Source organism: Rutidosis leptorrhynchoides, chromosome 6, assembly GCF_046630445.1.
Source record: "Rutidosis leptorrhynchoides isolate AG116_Rl617_1_P2 chromosome 6, CSIRO_AGI_Rlap_v1, whole genome shotgun sequence".
NCBI classification, from domain to species: Eukaryota; Viridiplantae; Streptophyta; class Magnoliopsida; order Asterales; family Asteraceae; genus Rutidosis; species Rutidosis leptorrhynchoides.
In genome coordinates, this window is record NC_092338.1 from 402440789 (window position 1) to 402462840 (window position 22052).

Below are 22052 nucleotides of genomic sequence, written 5' to 3' on the forward strand. Positions count from 1 at the left end.
CTCCACCTCATGAACCACCGTACGAGTACAAGTCTCCACTTTTCTCTCATCATCTCTCTCTCCGTGACACAACAAACCGTAATCACAATACCAACACCACGAACCATATCGAGAATCAATAAGACCCATCGAAATTGTGGCTGCTATTTTTGTTTTTGTTTGTCATCGTAAACCACCACCCTAAACCGAGTCACCTTGTCACCACCGTGAGACCACCCGTTGTCACGCTTGTTTTCTATTGAAACCGAAACCAAACCCATATCACCACCTTATACTCCCCAACCATTTAACCACCATGAGTCCGACATTTAACCAGCATGACTACCACCATTAAACCACCATAATGGACTGCTAATTACTGTTTTTGTTACCATTTAAAAACCCAGCTACAACCAACTGATTACTTCTGTCGCGACTTCTTTTTTTTTTTTTAAACAAAAATGATTTTCGTGTTTATATTTTTTTTTTTCCTCTTCGACTTCTGTTCCAGCTAATGAAAAGAATTGTGGGACAAGTTAAAAAAAAATAATAATGGCTGACAACCATTACACACACAAACCACTTGCAATTAAACAAAGCTTTAAAGGTTTGCATGCATTTTAATTTGGACGTGAGTGTTTGGCTTGTGATTGGGCCGTAAATTGTTCACATTATTGGGCTGAGATTTAGCCATTTTCTGATTGGGCCGAGATATAGCTTGCATTTCCTGTTGGGCCCAAAGGATGACGATGAGTGAACGAGTATAAATGATGGTGATGAAATACATAATAAAATGATGACTATTAGGGTTTTATGATGTTGATTATGATGAGGGTTTAGCTACGATATTAATAACGACGATGGTTAGGCTTAAGAAACGATGATAATGGTAATGGCAAAATGATCATAATAAACGATACATGAGGGTTCGTGAATCCGAGGCCAACCCTGCATTGTTCAGTTCTGTCGTACGCATATTTTTACTACAAAATATCGTATGGTGAGTTTCATTTGCTCCCTTTTTAAATGATTTTGCAATATATATTTTTGGGCTGAGAATACATGCACTTTATTTTAAACGCAATGGATACAAGTACATACTAAATTCTACACTGAGTTTGAACCGAAAATCCCTTAGCTTTGGTAACTAGTAACTGCCAGTTATAAGAACTGGTGGGCGCGAGTAGCAGTATATGGATCCATAGGGCTTGATATCCCCGTCCGAGCTGGAGCACTAGCCTTTTAACGGACGTATGCTATTTGAGAAGCGTACACGTTGGTTTACGTGTATTATTAAGATGATTATACAAAGGGTATAAATTATATATACGTTAAGTTTAGTTACCAGGGTGCTCTGTTATGTAGAATCTATTGATAAACGTTTCTGGATGAAACAACTAAAATCTTGTGATCCACTTTTATATACAGATTATGTGAAACACTAAAACTATGAACTCACCAACCTTTGTGTTGACACTTGTTAGCATGTTTATTCTCAGGTTCCCTAGAAGTCTTCCGCTGTTTGCTTATATGTTATACAAGATATGTGCATGGAGTCATACATGCTTTATTCAAGAAAACGTTGCATTCACAAAATCATGAACATGTATCTATTTGACTGCATTGTCAGCAGAAGTATTATTGTAAACCATTATTTACGGTGACTGCCTATATGTAGAAATCATCAAATGTTGAAAACTTTGAATTTAAATATTCATTTATGGTATACCTTTTCAAAACGAATGCAATGTTTATAAAACGTATCATATAGAGGTCAAATACCTCGCAATGAAATCAATGAATGACGTGTTCGTCCATATGGATTTGGAGCGATCGTCACAACTGGGGACAAGAAATCAATATAGCCCGTGGCCAGGGTTTGTTTTCTTGGGTGGTGTGAAGAGTTTCTTGGAACAAAATTGATCGTAAAAGTTGAAGCTGTCTAAAAAAAATGGCGTTGGTACAAGCTAAGGAAGGAAGCTCCATGTCATATCAAGTTCCAGTTTTGACCCCAACAAACTATCAGGTATGGGCGGTCAAAGTGAAGGCGATTATGGATGCTTATGGAATATGGGAAGCGGTGGAACCAAAAACAGGTGTGGAGCTAGATCCAAAGAAATCAAAGCAAGCACTTGCTTTCTTGTTTCAAGCAATACCCGAAGAGATGGTGTTGCAAATGGCGAGTTATGCCGATCCAAAACAAGTGTAGGACGGTCTGAAAACGCGTTACTTGGGGGTGGATCGGGTGAGATCGGCTCGGGTTGCAACTTTGAAAAAGGAGCTTGAAAGTTTGCGCATGAAGGAGGGAGAAACGGTTGATGATTTTGCTACAAAATTGACCGGTTTAGCATCAAAGGCTAGAACTCTTGATTATGAGCTTAAAGAAGTGGACTTAGTGAAAAGATTGCTTGATTCTATGCCTATGTCGTTTCTCCAAATTGTGGCGTCTATAGAGCAATGTTTCGAGTTGGATAAAATGTTGTTTGATGAAGCCGTTGGAAGATTGAAGGCATATGAAGAGCGTATCAAAGGAACCGAGAAAATAGAGGGCATTCAAGGTGGTTTGTTGTTGGCTAGTGAGGAAAAAACACACGGGTGTAAACATTGTGGCCATGGCAGTTCAAATCGTGAAGACTTTGGGCGTGGTCGGGGGAGAGGTCGTGGGTCCGTAAAAAGTCGAGATGTTAATGAACGTGTCCGGGACAAAAGCCGCGTTAGATGTTTCAAGTGTGGTGAATTTGGCCATTTCAACAACGAGTGTCCTACATGGGAGAAGCAAACAAACTTGATTGAGGAGGAACCGGCGTTATTGTGATAAACCGATTAAGGGGGTGATTGTTGGGTTTAATCGGTTATAACAATTTTAATATATTAATTGTTATGTTTAAATAAATTAATTAGTGGTTTTAGTAGAAATTGATATTCCATATTTAGCTGATTTGGTAGATCAAATAAGAATGGAATAGATATTATTCTTTTGGGACAAGTTACTTGTAGGCTATATAAAGCCATAATATGATTAATAAAAGTGTGTGGTTAATTATAATTTCATTCTAACATATTGTTACGAACGTCAAAAGCTCCTGTCTTTATTATCATCATTTTATCAATTTAGATTTAGTGTTATTTAAGTTTTGATCCTACAGATCTTATCACAAGTACTTCGACTCCATAGCATCACCGTCTAAAGGTGACCAAGTAAAAGGTGAACATTGCAACGAGTATTCGCGACACATTTCACCTCAAATAATGGTAACTAAAAACTATTTTCTATACGTTATTTCTTTTGCAGAGAGTTCTCGAAACGTATCCCTGCAATTGCTTTGTGGACCCAGTTGTTGGTCAAAAAGGTTGAAAATTTGGCGTGTAGCGTGCTCATTTGCGACGAGATTTCATCGTCGCAAATAGTTACGCGGCGAGACTTCATCGTCGCAAATACTTTCGTCACACGTTCTCATTTTTCTAGTATTGTGCTCAGAGAACCCACATATTTACGCATATAAACAATCATGGACCATGCAGTTCTTTAATCGACATCTTTTATGCAAAACTAAGTCACGGTCTTGTTACGCTCGATGCAAAAAAGGAAAGCTTTGTTCCTAACCATATGTTCATATGCGCTTGGGTTAATTAGATAACTATTGGATCCATTGGATACACTTATTTCTTTATCGCTTGCGATCCACTCCGATATTGAATCTCGTTGAGAACATTCGTCCCACTCAACCATTTGGATCCACTTATTTTTTTTATCGCTTTGCAATCGACTCCGATATTGAATCTCATTGAGAACATTCATCCCGCTCAACCTTTATTTTTCGATGAATTTTCTATATCGTGTCATTCAAATTACATAACCACTAACTTACGGGACCGCTACTAATAATTATGACTAAATAGATGTTTAATGCAAATTACTATTTGGTGTTCATATTGTTTTCGCTGATGTCTACGGAGTAACATATTATTTTTTTAACAAATTTAATTGATTGACTTATGTAATAATTTTAGTTTTTATCAGGATATAATCCTGAAAAAATATGTTAGATACATGCAATTGGTAGTAGTAGACAGTGTATGTTATTTTAAAATATACATTAAAGTGCTTAGAAAACAGGAAATACATCATTTTTATAAATATCTTTAAAGGTACACTGATTTGGGAATTATGTTTCCAAAATACATATGTTTGGTCAAAAACTCGATTAAAAACTTTATATATAAATTACGAGTACTATTTATGCTTACTAATTACTGCTTTTAGTTGTTTGTCTTGTTTTGGGTTTGAACTTCTTTTGATTTTTTAAGACATTCAGATTATAACTTATTGTACTGATTGGGTTTAATTTCTTAATTGAGGTTTAAGCTGATTATAATATTTTTCTAACTCATCAAATTTGATAGTTATCGATCTAAAACAAAACCTTCTAACTTATATTCACATTCACAGCAAGTTAATTAAGAATTTTCATAACAATAGTCTCAGATTTAGAATATTAAAATGGTTAAAAATGTACAAACATATATTGTCTTAAAAAATATAGGAATTTACTTTTCCTAAATGTAAAATGATTAAAACTTGCAGTGACCTATACCATGAGACTTCAAATATATAATATATAACTTAACTAAAAAAACACAAAAAATACAGTAACCATCTCCTCTATTTTGTCAAAACACTATCTTTGCATAACCACAACTTTTTACATTTCACATAATCTATCTCCCAAACAACTAAGTAACCTCAATTGCCTTCCATTATACAAGGTGTCTGTGACATAAATATAAAAATAAAGGAGGAAACAGAAGCAAAACTTCCTTGTTTGCTTCAATCAAAGTTCAACTTCTTGGAGATCGTCACTCGACGAGTGTGCCAAACCAGTCTGGTTTGGCATAAACGTGCCCGTATATCCTCCAAATGGTTTGAATTCGTTGTTACCAGAAACTGAAATATCTTGATTGGCACTTCCACTCCATGAAAGTGTTCTTCGTGACATTGTCTGATTGGTTGAGGATGATGATGATGTGGATGTGGATGTTGATGTTCCCCCTCTTGACATATCATCCATGGATGGAAATTTTGGCATGCCCACTGATAATGGGCTAGGCCGAAAAGATAATGAAGACGTTTGATCGCTGGATGTGGTACTTGGTTGCAAATAACTAGGAACAGCATCCGCCGGTTGTTCAGCTTCAGGCGCAACCGTAGGGGCAGCTGCAGGAACAAAAAATTTGGGGTTGGGACTTGTTTTAGGTGGTTGGATGGTGGGGACCGCTGGTGACTGGAATAAGTTGGTCGGCTTTCCTCCGCCTCCTTGGTTGAATGTATCTACGTACCTGTTAAAAATATATTAACACCTCAGTTATCTCAAGCTTCATAATATTACCTCCTTCTTATAACCTAATTTGAGCCTTTTACTTCCACTTCACATTGTTTTATATTAATTATTTCTCTAATTTTTCACAACGATGTCAAATTTTGGTCATTCTCTGAACTAATTCCTACAATAACAGAAGTTGTCACACACTAGAACACATGAACATAAACTAAACAATTTGCTATTTGTTATAACCCGTTCTACGAAAACAATATTATTATTGGATTAAAAGTATTCTCATCACATCAAAATTCTTATCCATAGACCTTTTTGTAACGTAACTTTAAACTATTCTTCCATCATTTTATAAATATATTCCTTACATAATTAAAATTTGACAAGCACTCAGTTCAACATCATAAGCACATTGAAACACAATTTACAACAGCCAGTTATATACTCTGTAACAGTTACTTATGTATTCGTATTACAGTATTAAGGGGGTGTTTTGAAAACTGATTATGCATATTAGATCGTTATCAAATAACAAGATGTAGCAAAGCGTGTTATACGTAGCGTTTGGATTTGTTTATGCTGTTTGATAACCGAATAATATATTAATCAATTTTGTAAGTGTTTGGTAAACCAGATTATTTGATAATTTAACAAACAATTAGGAACAAAAATAGGCGGAACAGGAAAGACTCAGATAATCAAATAATAGTGTTTTGCTGCTAAATAGGTGACCTACATTTTCATGTTCACGTTTGGAGTCTCAAATCGCAATTAATTGATATTAAATTTTAATTTGCCAAACACTGCTAATTAATCATTAATTATTTACGATTTGAAAACGTAACAATCACATATTTGTTTTCTAATCGCTAAGCCAAACACCCTTAGTATCACACCACATCCAAAATGCGAAATGCAGACTTAAAACACATATATAAAATCTTATACTAAACAGATAAATAAGAGATAAATGAGGTACCTAGCTCGAACCCCCATCCTTCCACGTGCAGAAAACTGGTTTGATGTGGCTGGAATTGGTGGAATCCCTGAACCATGACTCGGGGGAGTTGGGCTAGAAAAGTCCGAGCTCCCACTGCTGACAGATTCAGTTCTTAAAGCTGTGTTTAAACTATAATCTGGTGATCCGTTTTGGAATGCCGCCATTGTTGGAGGTGGTGCAAGGGCTGCTTCCTCTGCAGGAGGATCAGCACCTTCTTCCACCCATCTCTTAAGTTTCTCATCATAATAAAATTTATTCTGATCCCCCAATTTCGCCTGAAAACATTAACGTGAATTTTCACAATCACCTTTTAGAAATTCTGAGTAAACATTCAATCGGGTATTGCTATAGTTGTTTGATAAGTGTTCTTGATATATTTTTAAGAGGATATTACATAAAATTTAGGTGCTTAATGGTTACGAAAGTATTTCAATCCTGGATTGGCTGAACTATCAGTATTATATGTGATTCAGAGGTAAGAAACACATGCACTGAATGCTGAATGGTTCAGCGTTGGCTGAACCAGTCAATTAAGAAGTGATCAAACACAGCCTAACTTAAATATGTAGACATGATTCAAATTTAGAGGTGGCAAATTGGGAGGGCCGGGTCAGAAAGGGGTGGCTTCATGTGCAAGTCATAACAGGTCAGGTTGGGCCGGCCCATCAAAGCTTTAAGTTCATTTTCTAGAACTGTCTAAACTATTTACTACAAAAAACAATAAAAATAATTTGAAATCAAGATAACTATATACATTTGAGCAGGATATGTATGATTAGAGATTCAGATGTAGATATGATAAAGTTTATTTTGTGGGTCATGGTGTATCTTTAATGGGTCAAAGGAGTTGAGCTAAATGATTCAACTGCAAAAAAAAAGAAGAAAGTGTGTCCAACGGGTAAAAAGTCATCTCATGTGTGTTTAAATGCATAAAGCATTTCTGTATTAAAATATGTGTTATTGGATCAATTTGGAATGATCCAACAGAACCGACCCAATTTGACCTGTTCATTATTAAACCTGAATGAAAGACAAATGGTACCTGTTTGTCCTGGCGAGGCTTTAAAACCATGCCCACCGTCTTTTGAAATAGCCCAGACCCAAAACTAAACCGACTCAACCTTGAACCATTCCCGGATACTTTACTTTTTGAACCCGCAGAGTTTTCCTTAGATGTTTCGTCATGGTCCTACACGAAGTTTTTCACAATAAATATCATATAATGAAGATCCATAATCCCTTATTAACATTAACATGAATATTATGTGACAACCTGCATGGGAGATCGGCCAAAATCAGGTTCAGAAGCACTTCGATTATGCATCATCATTCTGTTGTTTCCATCATTATGGTTGATGGGTTCCATAGATGCAGATGGCATCAGCGATGACATCGCCATTGTTGATTGACTAGTTAATACTCTAGAGGCCTTTGGTGGTTGATGATGATATTCGTTTTGAGCGATACTGACACCAGATGTAGAGGGAACAGGTGGCGGTAAGCCGCCAACAACACGGTGTGCAGTGCTGTCAAAAAGGTTCAACAATTTACCAACTATTTTACCAGGAGCCAAGTTTGTAGAGAAGCCACCCTAAGAAGGAAAAAAAAAACAATAGACATAAGAACAACAAAGTAATAAGACATTAAAAAAAAAACCTGATACCTGTTGGTGAGTTTTAATTCTATCCTCTAAGGATTGAGCCAATTGTCTCCACGTTTCTACCTCTGGGATTCGTCCAGTTTTTAACGATTTTGTTACCGCTTGACAGTACCTGAAATAAGACGACCTTGTTTCAATGGAAAAACATAAAGCCAGAAATTTTATGAACTTCGGAAGCATTATAATTTCTGGAGATGGCAATTTCGACCTTTTACTAATGAATGAGTAATTTTAGTGGTTTTATCTCAAAAAAGTCAAACAAGTAAAATACAAAAAGGATAAGAAAAAGTACTAGCTAGGAAAGAATGGGGTTATATGGGTTAAACAGGTCAAATGGGTAAAACGTAACACAGGGTGTAGTTTTTATTGTTAAGCTCCTAACTCAGTTTGTTCGAACTTTTATCACCAATATTAATAACTTTCGAAATAATATTTTATTAACCCACTCTTAATTGAAGACACTTCAAAATTTTGAAGATGAGTGTTTCGGGTCAAACCCTCCCAACCTGCCCATTTTGCCACTTCTAGAAGTTTCCTAAACGATTACACGTACTTCAGTGAGTCTGACACTCTTCCAACTTCAGCCAACATGTGAGCGTATATAAGTTTATATGGTTGAAATGGTAGCAACGTGAATTGCGAGTTTCCAAGCATCTTTGAATATTCGTACACCTCTGTCCTCTGTTTTAATCAATAATTACGAGGTATTGTTATTTTGACAAACATGTAAAATCATACATCTATACGTCCATTATAAAAATACATTCAAGATCTTTAAAAGGATAAACAATAAAAAAAATAAAGAGCAGCTGTTTGCAAGGCTACTAGATGACAAGGCCGTCTTTTGTTGATAAACAAAAGAATAATATTAATCAAAGAAAAGACAGATGTAGTATTTTCCTTTCTAGGTTGTCCAAACATGATGTAACATTTTTGTTTTTTGAAAGTTTTCGACCCCAATCAGCAGTTTTAGTCATGACAATAAATACTAGATTGATGTGTCCTAGATTACGATCTGAAAAGCTTACCATATCTCGTTTATTAATGAGATTAGTACTCATTTAGGAAATATTGGATCGTCAAACATTTATTAGTATTAGGCTAGAAGAAATAAGGTGAGACCTGTATAGCTTCAGGGGAAGCATATGTTCGTGGATGATTCCAGTGGTCTGCACCAATGAGACACAGCCTGGAAGTGTCTGAATATTGCTCAAAGTTTGCCTCTGCCACTAAGTAACATATATGCGCCGCAATTATCTGGATAAATCAAAAAATTACAACAAATTAAATATTAAATATTCAAATAAAAATTGTGAAAGGTGACAAATTTTCTGAAAGTATGGTTAGCCTATAAATAGCAAAATAAGCGGACTATTGGTCAATAGTCAAATTGAGTAACTTTATGTTCAGGTCAGGAGGAGAGGGCCGACTAGCAAAAATAATAATAAAAAAATAATAATCATTTTTACATTTTTCTTTCGGAAATATATATTATTATCTATTATATTATTAAGGTTCAAATATGCAACACTATATTCACTACAATGATGATATATAAACAATGAAACAAAACAGGTAAGTAGATTATGCACGTATTAAAGGCAAAAAATAATGTTTAAAGCACACTGATGACACATGTTGTAGATTGCATGAGATTCCTTAGTTCTTATGTGAGGGTGCACAGGTAATGTTTCAAGTAGTTTCAACTAGAATATACTTATTCACTGAAATCCCATTATTTTATTAAATTATTTTCTTCTCTTTTTATGTGAGTTTAATTTAATTTTGATTAGGCTCGTCTAATGAATGAAAAAAAGCTTTTGTGTTTCCATATATATCTTTTGACTTGTCTACAACTCTACGAGTGTAGTATATTGATTTCAAACAATACTTGAACTTCATTGTACTTGACTTAAATTCATGAAAAAGTCAGGTCAATAAGTGTAACTTGCACCCACAATGATGCAAGGGTCAACAACCCTCATTTGATTACATTTTGGGTGGCTTTTGACATGTTAAACTCATTCACCGTGCTCTTTAGCAGAGTTTCTAAAAGTTTGCCCACTAGACCCTCTAGAGGTGAAGTTAGGTTAAACTGACCCGTTTAACATAAATCAGTCAAAGATACTACATCTAACTTCAGCTGATCATTTACCAGGTACTTACATTACTCCTTTCCTTCCACAAACAATCTCCAAGATGAATAAGCACTAATTCATCATCTTTTGTTCTATTGGCTGTGATCACTGCCAGATTGTCCTCCCAATCATCAAGCATACCATTGGCCCTAATTTGAGCCTAATGCAAAACAAAACAATAACCATGTCAAGAGAAGCTAAAATATGCAATATTCACAATGAAGCATGAGCAAATTCTTTATGAACTTTCTATAAGTAACGATCAATATAGAGGTGGCAAATGGTTAAATTAGGCAACATGTCAAAACAGGTTCATGTCAAAGCGGGTAACTTCTGATGTGGGACCAAACACGGGACATTACCTGTGTAGGCTGTTGGGACATGTTAACAGAACCAGTATTTCCAGCATCGGTAGAGAACACATCTGCAGGTTGACCAGCAATAAGCAGACATAATGTACGTAAAGGTGATCCTGGTACCAACTGACGAAGAGCCATTAACTTAACCGTATCCACATAAAACTGCAACAAAAAATGCCCAGAAAGAAAGTATATTAATGAAGCTGATCTCAGAAAATCGTATATAGTTCAACATATGAATCTGGCCTAACAGTAACTATGTGATTCATTAACCAAGAGGTTGAGGATTAAGTTCAATGAAACATATATCAGAAAAATGTATATATAGAGTGAGATAGAGAGACCTGATCACCAAGTTGTGCTGCGAGAATAAGTGCGGGCCCCCACAATTGACCTTCTTGTGCACGAACAAGAGCTTCTTTCTTTCTACCAGAAACAAGCAGTGTTTGGACTTCAGCAGCAGTTTCCTAAGTCATATCACTTGAATTATACATTGACATTTTAGGAAGAAAAAAATTTCTCATGTATACAGAATTTTGTGCATTTCAAGTAAGGGAACAAATATAAGGTAAATACCCGGGTCTGTCCTTCTGAAGGTACTTGTTGCAAGCACTGGGCAAAGGAACCATAACTATTGTACTCTGAACTGTTCTTCACGGATGCAAATAGTTTAGCAACAGCTAATTCTGGGGCATCGTTTTCCTATAGCCAAAATATGAACTTTACATTCCATTGTATATTGGAATCTTCACATACTCCCTTTTTACGTGTGGTATATAAAGATAACATAACATTTAAAACATAGTAGGTTCTAGAGAAGTTCTACCAGAAAACGAAAGAACAGCACTATAACTGCAAATAGAGAGACAAGGATAATACTTTAAAGAAAAAACAGGGTTCTCTAATACCTTTAAGGTTGGGTCTGAGCCAAAAGGAGATCTCAGTTTCCCATAGTGTTGTGAAGCAATTTTCAGCAATGAAAGAAGCAATCTTACAACTTCAGCTTGCTTGTAATCTATATCAGCAGTTTCTGTGTGTTTGATTCTCTCATCAATCCATTTGGTTAATTCTTTACTACCCGCATTTCCACCGGATAGTGGACCCGGAAAAAAGTGCTGGCAAAGAGTTTGAATATACTCGTGTACGTGTGTTCCTCCCGTGACAAATTCAGCAAGGTTATGAACTGTAATTGACCCAGAATTTGATACCTTCAACAAGATAAAACAAATTACACATGGCAAATGAGGGTTAAATAATACAGATATATACATAAATTCAGACATATAAATTGATATAACTAAAAAGGTGGCAAGATGAGCAGGTTGGGTAGTGAGGTTTAATGGCTTAGGGTTGATACATGTCCTTTTTTGGTATAGTTAGAAATGGTGGGTTAAGTCAGGTTGACCAGTCAACAATTTTATATACATCATTATAAAGAACTGTATATGCTTAACTTGTTAATTACAACTATAGAAACAATATTGTGATGCTAACAATCTAAGATTTTACAGCAAAAAGAACTTAAGAGGTTGATATGTTGAATATACAATTTACCCAGATTTTTACCCTCTAACGACGTTGTCTTATTCCTTTTTTAGCTATGCTTTTAATTTCTCTCAGATTAAGATAAACATACCCCAAATCCACCCGTTCACAAGTAAATGGGTCAAAATTGCCACCCGCAAAGATAATGATAAACAAGCTAACCTGGCCTCCATACGATGCATTCATGACACTGGTACTATCTTTCATTACAATCAGCTTCCCACCAAAACCAAAACTAACTAATGCATGTGATGGGCGGCCCGCAGATGACCTTCCTGCCCTAAAACCATTAGATACTTGATGACCACTCTGAACCGGTTGTTGCTGCGAATAGCTCAACTGATTCTGATTTCCAAAACCCATAGGTGTATTCATCATCTCAGTATGTTCCAACGTCTGACTGAACGGCTGACTGAACGGAACAAACGTTTGCGACCCAGAAACAGCAGGGACCTCATAATCTACCTGAGTAGCTTTGTTTAACGAAGAAGCTGTTGTTCCCCCATAATCATAAAATTGTTGTTGATTAGCAGGTTGCCATGTAGTTGAACTATGTTGCCCAGAACTCTTAAAAGAACCATTCCAACTATTATCTTGTGACTTTTCCAACTCACCCTGCCAACCGTACATTTTTTGATCATTTCCATAATAAGTAGTACTAGACCCAAACCCATTTTGATTAACCGTTCCCTGAGCAACAACAGTAGATTGTTGATTATAATCATCCAAAGAGCGCCATTCTTGGACATTCATATCATAATACCAACCAGGGTATTGGGGGTCAAAAACCATATGTGGGGGATAAACTTTACTATTATCATCTTGTGAGCCCTGATTCCAGCCATTAGTTTGAGAAACTGAACTCCAATTTGTAATACTTTCAGTCGTGCCCGTTTCTGCTACAGCTCCCGAAACAGAGTGGACCGATTGCTGCAAGTATGAAACCTCTGATCTGTCATTAGAACCAGTCCACTCAGAAGCAACGTACGTACTACTAGCCTCTTGTGAATAACTTTTTGCATTTTGAGTTTCATCTACTTGATACCATTGTCCAGTATTTGAGTCATATCTCCACCCGGGATACATTTCCTCCCAATTTTGCCTACTATTCAGATCTTGACCACCCGCACTTTGTTCCCCTGTGGTGGCATACACTTGATCCCCTTGAAGTTGCTGTGAGTAATCATTAACAATCTTTTCTCCCCCTGCAGCTGCATACGCCTGATCTGTTTGAAATGTCTGCAAATAATCATCGTTCTTCACCTGCAAGGAACTCTTCACTACACTGTTTATTTCACTACTAACGAAATCATCCGCTTTCCCTATCTGGTCAATCGAACCGTCTCCAAATTCGTTAAAAAAATCAGGATACGATCCAAACGCACCATGACTATTTTCGACAGAATTCGAGCCAAAAGCACTCCATTGCACCTCTTTAACACCAGCAGTAACTCCAACTCCAGATCCATGATTCTGATTTGGATTCTCACTTTTAGTACTATCCAATAACTCCTCCAACTGAACATTACCATTATCGACTCCTTCATTCACATTATCAAATGCAAACGAATTCGAATATGCTAAATGACTCGATTCTACATTCGTACTATTCACAGGCACATCTTTTAAATCATTACTAACTGAAGGAGATAAATCTTCAATTCCTGTTCCTAAATCACTAATACTTAAATTAGCAAAAGCTTTAGCATCATCTGAATCATTATCAACATCATTAACAACATTATTCTCTTTAACTGAAGTTAATGTAGACACCTTATAATCATCATCATCGTCATCAACTAATTTATCAAAAAAATCTTCATCAGTATCCTCCACCATAAAGGGAGGATTTGAAGCCATCAAAGAAACCCTAACCCAAAAATCAAATCAATTGAATCCAAAAACCTCAGAAAAATTTAACCTAATTACGTTACAGATCCAATATAGAAACTTCCGAATTCAAAGATCTATATATGGATACACAAATTAACCGATCCAGCAACTGATATCAAAATTGGATGGAGCAAAATTATACCTCTTATTCAACACTGTGAGCTCATCAAATTAATGATGCTAATGATCGATTAACTAGATAAAACCACCCATTATTCAATTAATTTAAGGATCAAGATGACAATTTGAGGAAATCCAGATATATACGTATACAAAATCTTTATATGTATATAGGTGTAGAGAGAGAAACAAGGAAGAGAGAGAGTAATGTTTTTTCAGTATAGACAAGCCCTTGATTTTGCATGACAACCCATATCACAGACGAATTTATCTTTGTTTTGTTAATTGACTGAAATAGTCCTTCAAGTTAATCAGAACTTACAAATTGTAGTCCAAATTGTAACAGTCTTCTTTTATCAAACTTTTTATTTTATTTTTGGTATTATTTAATTTATTTATTTATTAATATAATTATAATATGGTATAATATAATATTATACATACATATTACTAAATTAAACATAAAGTTAAATACTAATGTTGCTGGATAAAAACACAAATGAGTTGTTTAAAAAATCATAAATGCTTCTCTACTTACCCGTTTGGCCTCGGTTCGAAAATGAGGAAGATGGAAAATCGTTATATCGTTATTCTCTTAAGGTTCGTTTTTATTGACATCATCCTGGTATTAATTGTTGTGAAACCCGAGAATATTATAAAATGTTAGTCAACGAATTATAATACATCGATATTGCGATATGCATTTCAAAATTTGAACAGTATAATGTTTCTTTTGAAAAACTTGAACACATGGTCCACATTAGTTAATTATTATGTAGGTTGTATATCTTTTAAGTTCTTTATTGAACATCCATATACGTGTGTGTGACAAAAAACTAATAAACAGATAAAACTCATGTCATCAAAACAATACAATAAGCGGCGTTTACATTCGTTCATAAGAAAGGAAGAGACCCGAGAAAATAGAAGGCCTCAACATTGAAAGTTGCTATTATAACTTATGCAAATCAAACAATCAATTATCAATTATAGAGTTAAAAGCGATAGCTTGTTATCTCAAATATAAAAATGAAGAGAAAAACATAGCTTTGCGTTTGAGGCCCTAAAGAAAGCTTTCATTTGATACTCTTGACCATGTGACTCCAACACACAAATTCCCCTTCGAAAAAATGACGATTCTAGTAACTAAATAGACCAAATGACCGTTGAACCATATCGTTTTGGATTACTCAAAATATTGGTATTGATTAAAAAATCCTAACAGCATATTGACCATCTTGACAGGGATTCTCGTAATATAATATTTATTTTTATTTTATCGATTATCGATTATTATCGATCGATGATTAAATCATTGATTGATTGATATTGCTATTCATTGATTACTGTACCACAACAATATTCTGTTGAAAAATATTGATTTTTTACAACACTTTTCTTGATTTTCCATTATTCGTATTTCGTTGTACACCTAGGAGATTCCCATCGCCATTTACGAATTTTCTCTGTAATTGGATCTCATGTATATTATGTATATATATACATTTTCTATTCTATTGTCATTATATACAATTTATAAACCCTAATTCCTCAAATTCTAACATTCCTCTCAAATCACGCAGTTAACACTGTAATTTTTTATACCTCCTACAGTTAATCCCACACAACATCTACAAATTACAAACCCTAAACCAGCCAAAATCATTATACATAAAACACACACGCAATCATCGCCTTTGAATACCGAGTTGAATGTAATATGAAATTGAGGAAGTATATGATACCTGGTGATATAAATAGCAAGTACTGTGAAAATGGGGGAATCAAAAGCCTGGAGGTATAATGGTGGTATATTAGTGTTAGCCAGTGATAATAATACTAATTCTAATAGTCGTAAAAAGGTTAAGTACAATCAGAACTCTAAGTGTTGTTGTCGGTGGTTATGGCCGCCGCTGGATACGGCGGCGATCGGCAGAGGACAACGACGGCGGATCTCGTGGACGGTGATTTGTGGAGTGATTTTGTTTGTTTTAGGGTTAATTTCTTTGTTTACTGGTCATGTGGCTACTAATCTTGAGTGGTATTCACAAAACATTGTTAAACGTCGGCCATGGTATGATAAGATGGTACGCATCTCTTTTAAACTATTGTTCTGCTGTAACAAATTATTATAATTATATCATATTCCGTGAGGTATTTGATTCTGTATCTGTGATTGTGTAATATAGGTAGTTAATATTTGTTATTAATAAATTGTTAATAGAGTTGTATTATTAGGTTCACCATCATAGCTGTGTTTCTGGACAACATTGAGTGCAAATGTTACCGATTTGCGATTTATATGCTTGTGATTTGTTTTAAATGTACATGTCTTCTATTTTCTTCTATCATCAATACTGGAATTGGGCATACTTTTATGATTTGGTGTTCATATTAAGCCTTAGATTTTTCTGAAATATTTGAAAATCTAGGGTGGGTTCGTTCATGGACCAATTGACATCTGGAAATCCAAGTTCTCGAAGTTTTATTACGGATGCAGTGAAAGAGGCCCTCATTATGCGCGTAAGTTGTCTCAGTACATCAACGTTTAGTCTTGTCTGCTTTGAGCCGAATAATTCTACTAATGTATGTTTCCATATTTTAAATTAGCTTTATAAATGGTCATAAGAACTGCTTAATATAATGACGCTTAATCTTGGTAAGTAGGACCTGATAAGTTACAAATGTAAATACATCTTCTCTAAATGACTTAAGGCACCAACATTGAATCAATATAGTTAGAGTTCAACACTTATCGACCCTCTCTCAAGAACTTATGCTTTAAATTAATAATGTTTGAAGATCCTTAATATAATGTTTGAATTCAAAGTCAATGTTTGTGGCTTAAAATGGTTGTATATACAGCTCCTGTTCGTGAGCTACAGTCAAACGGATATTTACTTATTGCTGCCAGCGGAGGGCTGAACCAGCAGCGAACTGGAGTAAATTTTCCATCTTTTCTCTTTTTATAATCTCAATTTTCTGTTTAATTTGTTTTTATCTTTTATTTATTTTTCTTTGCGATCTTTACTCAGATAACTGATGCTGTAGTGGTTGCACGGATCTTAAATGCTACTTTGGTCGTTCCTGAATTGGATCATCATTCATTTTGGAAGGACGATAGGTGAGTTGGATTATTTTAGTTAAAGGTGTTATAAGTTATTTGGTGTTCACATTCCTATCTAACTTCTTTTAACTTTGCAGCGACTTTGCAAATATTTTTGATGTCGATTGGTTTATCTCTTTTCTTGCTAAGGATATTCCTATTGTCAAACGGGTTCCAAACAAATTTATGAGATCACTTGAAAAACCCCCGTACACAATGCGCGTGCCTCGGAAATCAGAACCTAAATATTATCTCGATGAAGTTCTGCCCACACTTTTGAGACGACATGTGAGGAAACTATGTACATTATCTTGATTTTGCTCAAAGCCTTTTAATTTGAGGTGGAAATACGGGCGGGTTGCTTTGGTTGGGTTGGTACTTGGTAATTATTTGTTTGTGTCACAATGTGTCTGTGTCTAGTTGGGTTGACTCATAACACTTAAATAACTGAAATGACCCATGCATTAGTAAATGGATTAGGGCTACCACATCTAATTGAACATTTTATTCTTTGTTTACAATGTATTAGTATAGTATGAACTGCCAAGTATAATGTATTAAGTGAATTTTGGTATGCTGAAATACATGTTATGGATTTTGATATGTGATGATGAACTTATGCAGGTTGTTCAGCTGACAAAGTTTGATTATAGGCTTGCTGGTGACCTTAACGAAGAGCTACAGAGGTTGCGGTGCCGGGTTAATTATCATGCTTTTCGGTTTACCAAACCGTTACAGAATCTTGGGAATAAGTTGGTGATGAAAATGAGGAAGATGGCAAATCGCTATATCGCTATTCACCTAAGGTTCGTCTTTTTGTTGACATCATCCTGGTATTAATTGTTTTGAAACCTGAGAATACCAAAAAATGTCTCCTTTCATCCTGATAATGTGTAATTATAGCCTTACTCATTGTAGTCATGTACTCTGATGGTCTACTGCTCTTTGTATGATAGGTTTGAACCTGATATGCTTGCGTTTTCTGGTTGTTACTATGGCGGTGGTGATAAAGAGAGATACGAGCTCGGTGAAATCAGGAAAAGATGGGCAAATCTGCCAGTGAGTTTTCTGTTCTTCGATTTACTTTTAACGTGTTCCTCTATATAATCCAGCATACATTAGAAGTGGCAGAACAGCTAACACATTCTTTTTTCTTGCTCTAAAATTAAATAATTGATAAGTTTGATTATGGAAATTATATTACTAAAATATGGTATAACCTTCTTTACTAAAGTCTAAAGCTATTAGGTGTTCTGTATTCATTTGTATACTCTTTGGATTTGGATGTCTTAAAACCTGTTTAACCCGTTTGACCTCTTTTTAACCTAGTTAATTCCTTCAACTCAACTCACTGACCCATTAGAGATTAAACATAATTCAAATTGACCCATTTTTAAGTAGTTGGGTTGAGCCGTTTTATACAATTTCTCTTTCCTTTATCCAAGAAAGATGGACTTTAGAACCCATTAATTATTTGGGCTACTAGCCCGATGTGTAAAACCCAGTTTACCTGTGTTTTTTTTAATTCCTTCCCCTTTTAGAGATACAAGATAACCTGAATCGACCCTATATATGATTTGTTTGATAATTTAGGAAGTCAATACTGATGGAGAGCGTAAAAAGTGTCTTCTAACGCCTTATGAAGTAGGGTTAATGCTGCGTGGACTTGGTTTCAATAATGACACGTACATTTACGTTGCATCTGGTGAAATTTACGGTGGTGAAGAAACTTTACGGCCTCTTCGGGAACTTTTTCCCAATTTCTACACAAAGGAGATGTTGGCTAGTGAAGAACTCGAGCCTTTTCTTCCGTTTTCATCTCGTCTTGCTGCCATTGACTACATTGTTTGTGATGAGAGTGACGTTTTTGTGACAAATAACAACGGGAATATGGCAAAAATTCTTGCAGGTCGAAGGTATGCATGTCAAAAATACATAAAAAAAACATGTTCATTTTAAGTACTTGCAAATTACATTACTGACACATAATTTAAAGGACCGTTTTTTAATCATTCAGTACAACCATTTCATGCAAATTTGTCATTAGAAGTGGGCATGCTTGGTGGGTTGGGTTCATTCGTTGTCTGTTTCTTTAATAAACAGCAATGACTGATTATTTTAATTTATAATTATGAAAACATGTTCTAAATAATATTTTATGTATGTGAGTAAACAGTTATAGGAAGTTGTATACTCTATGCATCTAATATAGACTTTTAGCATATATTATGAGTGAAAATGGGTCAAATCGGCCTGTTTTTGTTTGATAACAATATAACAGATAAAAAGGAAAAATAAAACTGGCTAAAATGAAATAGGTAAAACCGGTTGAACATTTTTCTAATATGTAGACGACAGTAACAACTTACACATGTTTGGCGCTGTTTGATTTGTTTGATTTATATCCGACCCAACTTTCTAAAGCTAATTTGTTGCAATATCTTTATCAAAAGGAGGTACATGGGGCATAAAAGAACCATCCGACCAAATACGAAAAAGCTCAGTGCTTTATTCAAGCGAAGAGAAAAGATGACATGGACTAATTTCTCTAACAAAGTGAAATTAGCCCAAAGGGGATTTATGGGTGAACCAGATGAGGTCAAACCTGGACGTGGCGATTTCAACGAATACCCTTCTTCATGCATCTGCAAGAAACCTTTCAGATTATCTGACCCCGATAGCAGCGTATCACAAACAGCAACAAATAATACATCCAAGCGTGAAACAGAACCTGAATATGGGCATAATGAAGAAGATCAAGGTGTCAATAGTACTCAACGGTTCAATAATATAAAGTTTGATGGTGTGACGATTAGGGATAATGATACATCATTGTCACTTGAAGAGAAGGAAGATGATGACTTTTTAGCTGACTAGCATAACAAGGAAACACGATAAAGGTATGTTCTAGTAAAGGCTCAAATTCTCATTGCAATCCATCATTGTTCTTTGTAAATGCCATAAGAACACGCTAGTATAGTAAGTATGAGCAATTTTTGATATGCACGCGCACACACACACACACACACACACACAAAGGAACACTCAGACTTGTTAGATATGTTTAAGAAGTCACAACTCAAATAACAGTTTTTCTAATTTTTTGATCTAAGCAGGTTTTACTGTTTGTGTAGGGTTCGTGCAGAGTTCAGTTTAAGCGGCACTGTATTTTACCTTGAGGTGGGCATTGGATGTGAAGCCACACAACTCAAGAAGTGGCTTTATGTTCCCACTTCAATGTTTGTAAATGAACATTTGCAACTATTCGGCTGCATTTTATCATGTATAATACTGTATAATAGACACTAGCTTAAGTATTCACGGCATCTTACTATTGTAACTGGCGTTTATGTATCAATAAAGGATGTGCACAGCTGCCTAAAAAAATGAAATGCAGATGATTGCAGATCTATTTTCATGATATCAAGTAAGATACTAAGGGTACATTTGTTTACCTCGGGTTCGGCGTTGAATGTTGAATAGTTCAGCATTCATCGCGTTTGTTTCCGACCTTTGATGATAGATAGTGCCGAATAATTCAACTTCTAGTGCTGAACCATTCAGAGCTGCAATTATCTCTCAACTATTAAGCACTTATATTTTATGTAATATTGTCTTTAAATTATATCAAGAACACTTATTACACAACTATATTGTAGTTTTATTCATGTCAGAGGTTAATATGGTAATTTTACATCATTCACATTGTTCGTTCAAAATAAGGTGTCGTTTATTTTTAGTCTGCAGATCATTGTGTCTTATGTGTGCGCGCTCGCACATATTTTTACTACAGACTGTTTGTATTTCTGAAGACATAATATAAAATAATGTCTTGTTTTGTCTGCAACCTCGCAGACTCAGAAATGTGCTTCTAACTGATGCAGACATGATTAAGTTATTTTGCAGACATAAAAACAAACAATCTTCAATATTCAGCATACAGACCTTCAGGTCATATCTTCTTTACAGACGTGGTCCGCAGATCTTCAGACAAATATATCTTAAAAAACAAACACCTAAGTATCAAACGTGTTATTGTCATTCAGAACCTTTGAATCATTCAGATTATGAACCATTCAACGTCTAACCATTCAATTTTATCAAACGCTCCTTAAGGGTGTTCTTTATGTTAAACCATTTAGCATTTAGTACGTTTGTTTTTGACATCTGACGAATGATGCTAAGTTGCTAACTCGTTCAGTAACCTGTGCTTAACCATTTAAAGTTCAAATACTCTATACCATTCAGAACCAAACATTTATATTGTTATTGTTATATTTATTAATTACGGTTAATAAGTTGATTTTATATCGTTCATAGAGTCATTTAGAATGATTACCAAACAACGTCGTTCAAAATCAAATTTGAAAAAGAACCTTCAAATCATTCATACTTTAAACTATTTAGCGGTTAATCATCCGTTTTATCACCTTAAGATACATTGACAACGACCGTGGCGAAACTATGTGGGGGCAAGGGGGCGCCCGCCCCCAGTGGATTTTTTTTTCAATGTAAAAATTTTAGGCTTTTCGACTTTGCCCTCACTGGATTTTTTTTGCCCCAAAACCTACATATTTTGTCCCAAAACTTTCAAATTTTGCCCACAAATCTCCAACTTTTGCCCAAAAATCTTCAAATTTTGCCCAAAAACCTTCAAATTTTGCTCCAAAACCTTCAAATTTTGTCCTGAAAAATTGCTACGGTTTTAAATTTTTTTTTTGCCCCCGGTGAAAAACCTAGTTCCGCCACTGGACAACGATATCTATACAAGTTTGGTTTGCGTCTATACAATTACTCCCTCCGTCCCATTATAAACTTCCACTTACTTTTTACATACAGTTCTATTATATCTCACTAACTTATTAATTGAAATATAAATTTGACATTTGAAATGGGACGTTTCAGAATAATAATATGGA

At 35.2% G+C, this 22052-nt stretch overlaps 2 protein-coding genes across 2 annotated transcripts; one reads left to right on the forward strand and one right to left on the reverse strand.

Moving 5' to 3' along the window:
- Positions 1 to 4579: 4579 nt before the first annotated feature.
- Positions 4580 to 14144, reverse strand: LOC139851300 (protein transport protein SEC16A homolog). Its single transcript, XM_071840321.1, has 13 exons — positions 12177 to 14144; positions 11378 to 11677; positions 11046 to 11171; positions 10814 to 10936; positions 10473 to 10631; positions 10139 to 10270; positions 9095 to 9229; positions 8526 to 8653; positions 7976 to 8084; positions 7586 to 7903; positions 7355 to 7501; positions 6288 to 6587; positions 4580 to 5312 (listed from the first exon to the last, which is right to left on the reverse strand). The coding sequence occupies exons 1-13, from the start codon at positions 13872 to 13874 to the stop codon at positions 4812 to 4814; spliced, it is 4176 nt and encodes a 1391-aa protein (XP_071696422.1). The 5' UTR covers positions 13875 to 14144; the 3' UTR covers positions 4580 to 4811.
- A 1350-nt stretch (positions 14145 to 15494) lies between these two features.
- LOC139851435 (O-fucosyltransferase 29-like) lies at positions 15495 to 20554 on the forward strand. Its single transcript, XM_071840471.1, has 10 exons — positions 15495 to 16114; positions 16460 to 16550; positions 16893 to 16969; positions 17063 to 17151; positions 17232 to 17421; positions 17758 to 17939; positions 18090 to 18192; positions 18727 to 19049; positions 19587 to 20033; positions 20268 to 20554. Exons 1-9 carry the CDS (start codon positions 15803 to 15805, stop codon positions 20008 to 20010), a joined length of 1791 nt encoding a protein of 596 aa, XP_071696572.1. The 5' UTR covers positions 15495 to 15802; the 3' UTR covers positions 20011 to 20033; positions 20268 to 20554.
- Positions 20555 to 22052: the final 1498 nt, after the last annotated feature.

What these genes read in the sequence shown, in the direction of transcription:
- LOC139851435 (XM_071840471.1), top strand. Translation starts at nt 15,803, where the DNA reads ATGGGGGAATCAAAAGCCTGGAGGTATAATGGTGGTATATTAGTGTTA. An exon ending in TCATTTTGGAAGGACGATAG is followed by an intron (nt 17,152 to 17,231) that starts GTGAGTTGGATT and finishes TTAACTTTGCAG; the next exon opens with CGACTTTGCAAATATTTTTG. An exon ending in AAAGATGGGCAAATCTGCCA is followed by an intron (nt 18,193 to 18,726) that starts GTGAGTTTTCTG and finishes TTGATAATTTAG; the next exon opens with GAAGTCAATACTGATGGAGA.
- LOC139851300 (XM_071840321.1), bottom strand. Translation starts at nt 13,874, where the DNA reads ATGGCTTCAAATCCTCCCTTTATGGTGGAGGATACTGATGAAGATTTT. An exon ending in TGTCCCAACAGCCTACACAG is followed by an intron (nt 10,271 to 10,472) that starts GTAATGTCCCGT and finishes GTTTTGCATTAG; the next exon opens with GCTCAAATTAGGGCCAATGG. An exon ending in TGGGGGTTCGAGCTAGGTAC is followed by an intron (nt 5,313 to 6,287) that starts CTCATTTATCTC and finishes TTTAACAGGTAC; the next exon opens with GTAGATACATTCAACCAAGG.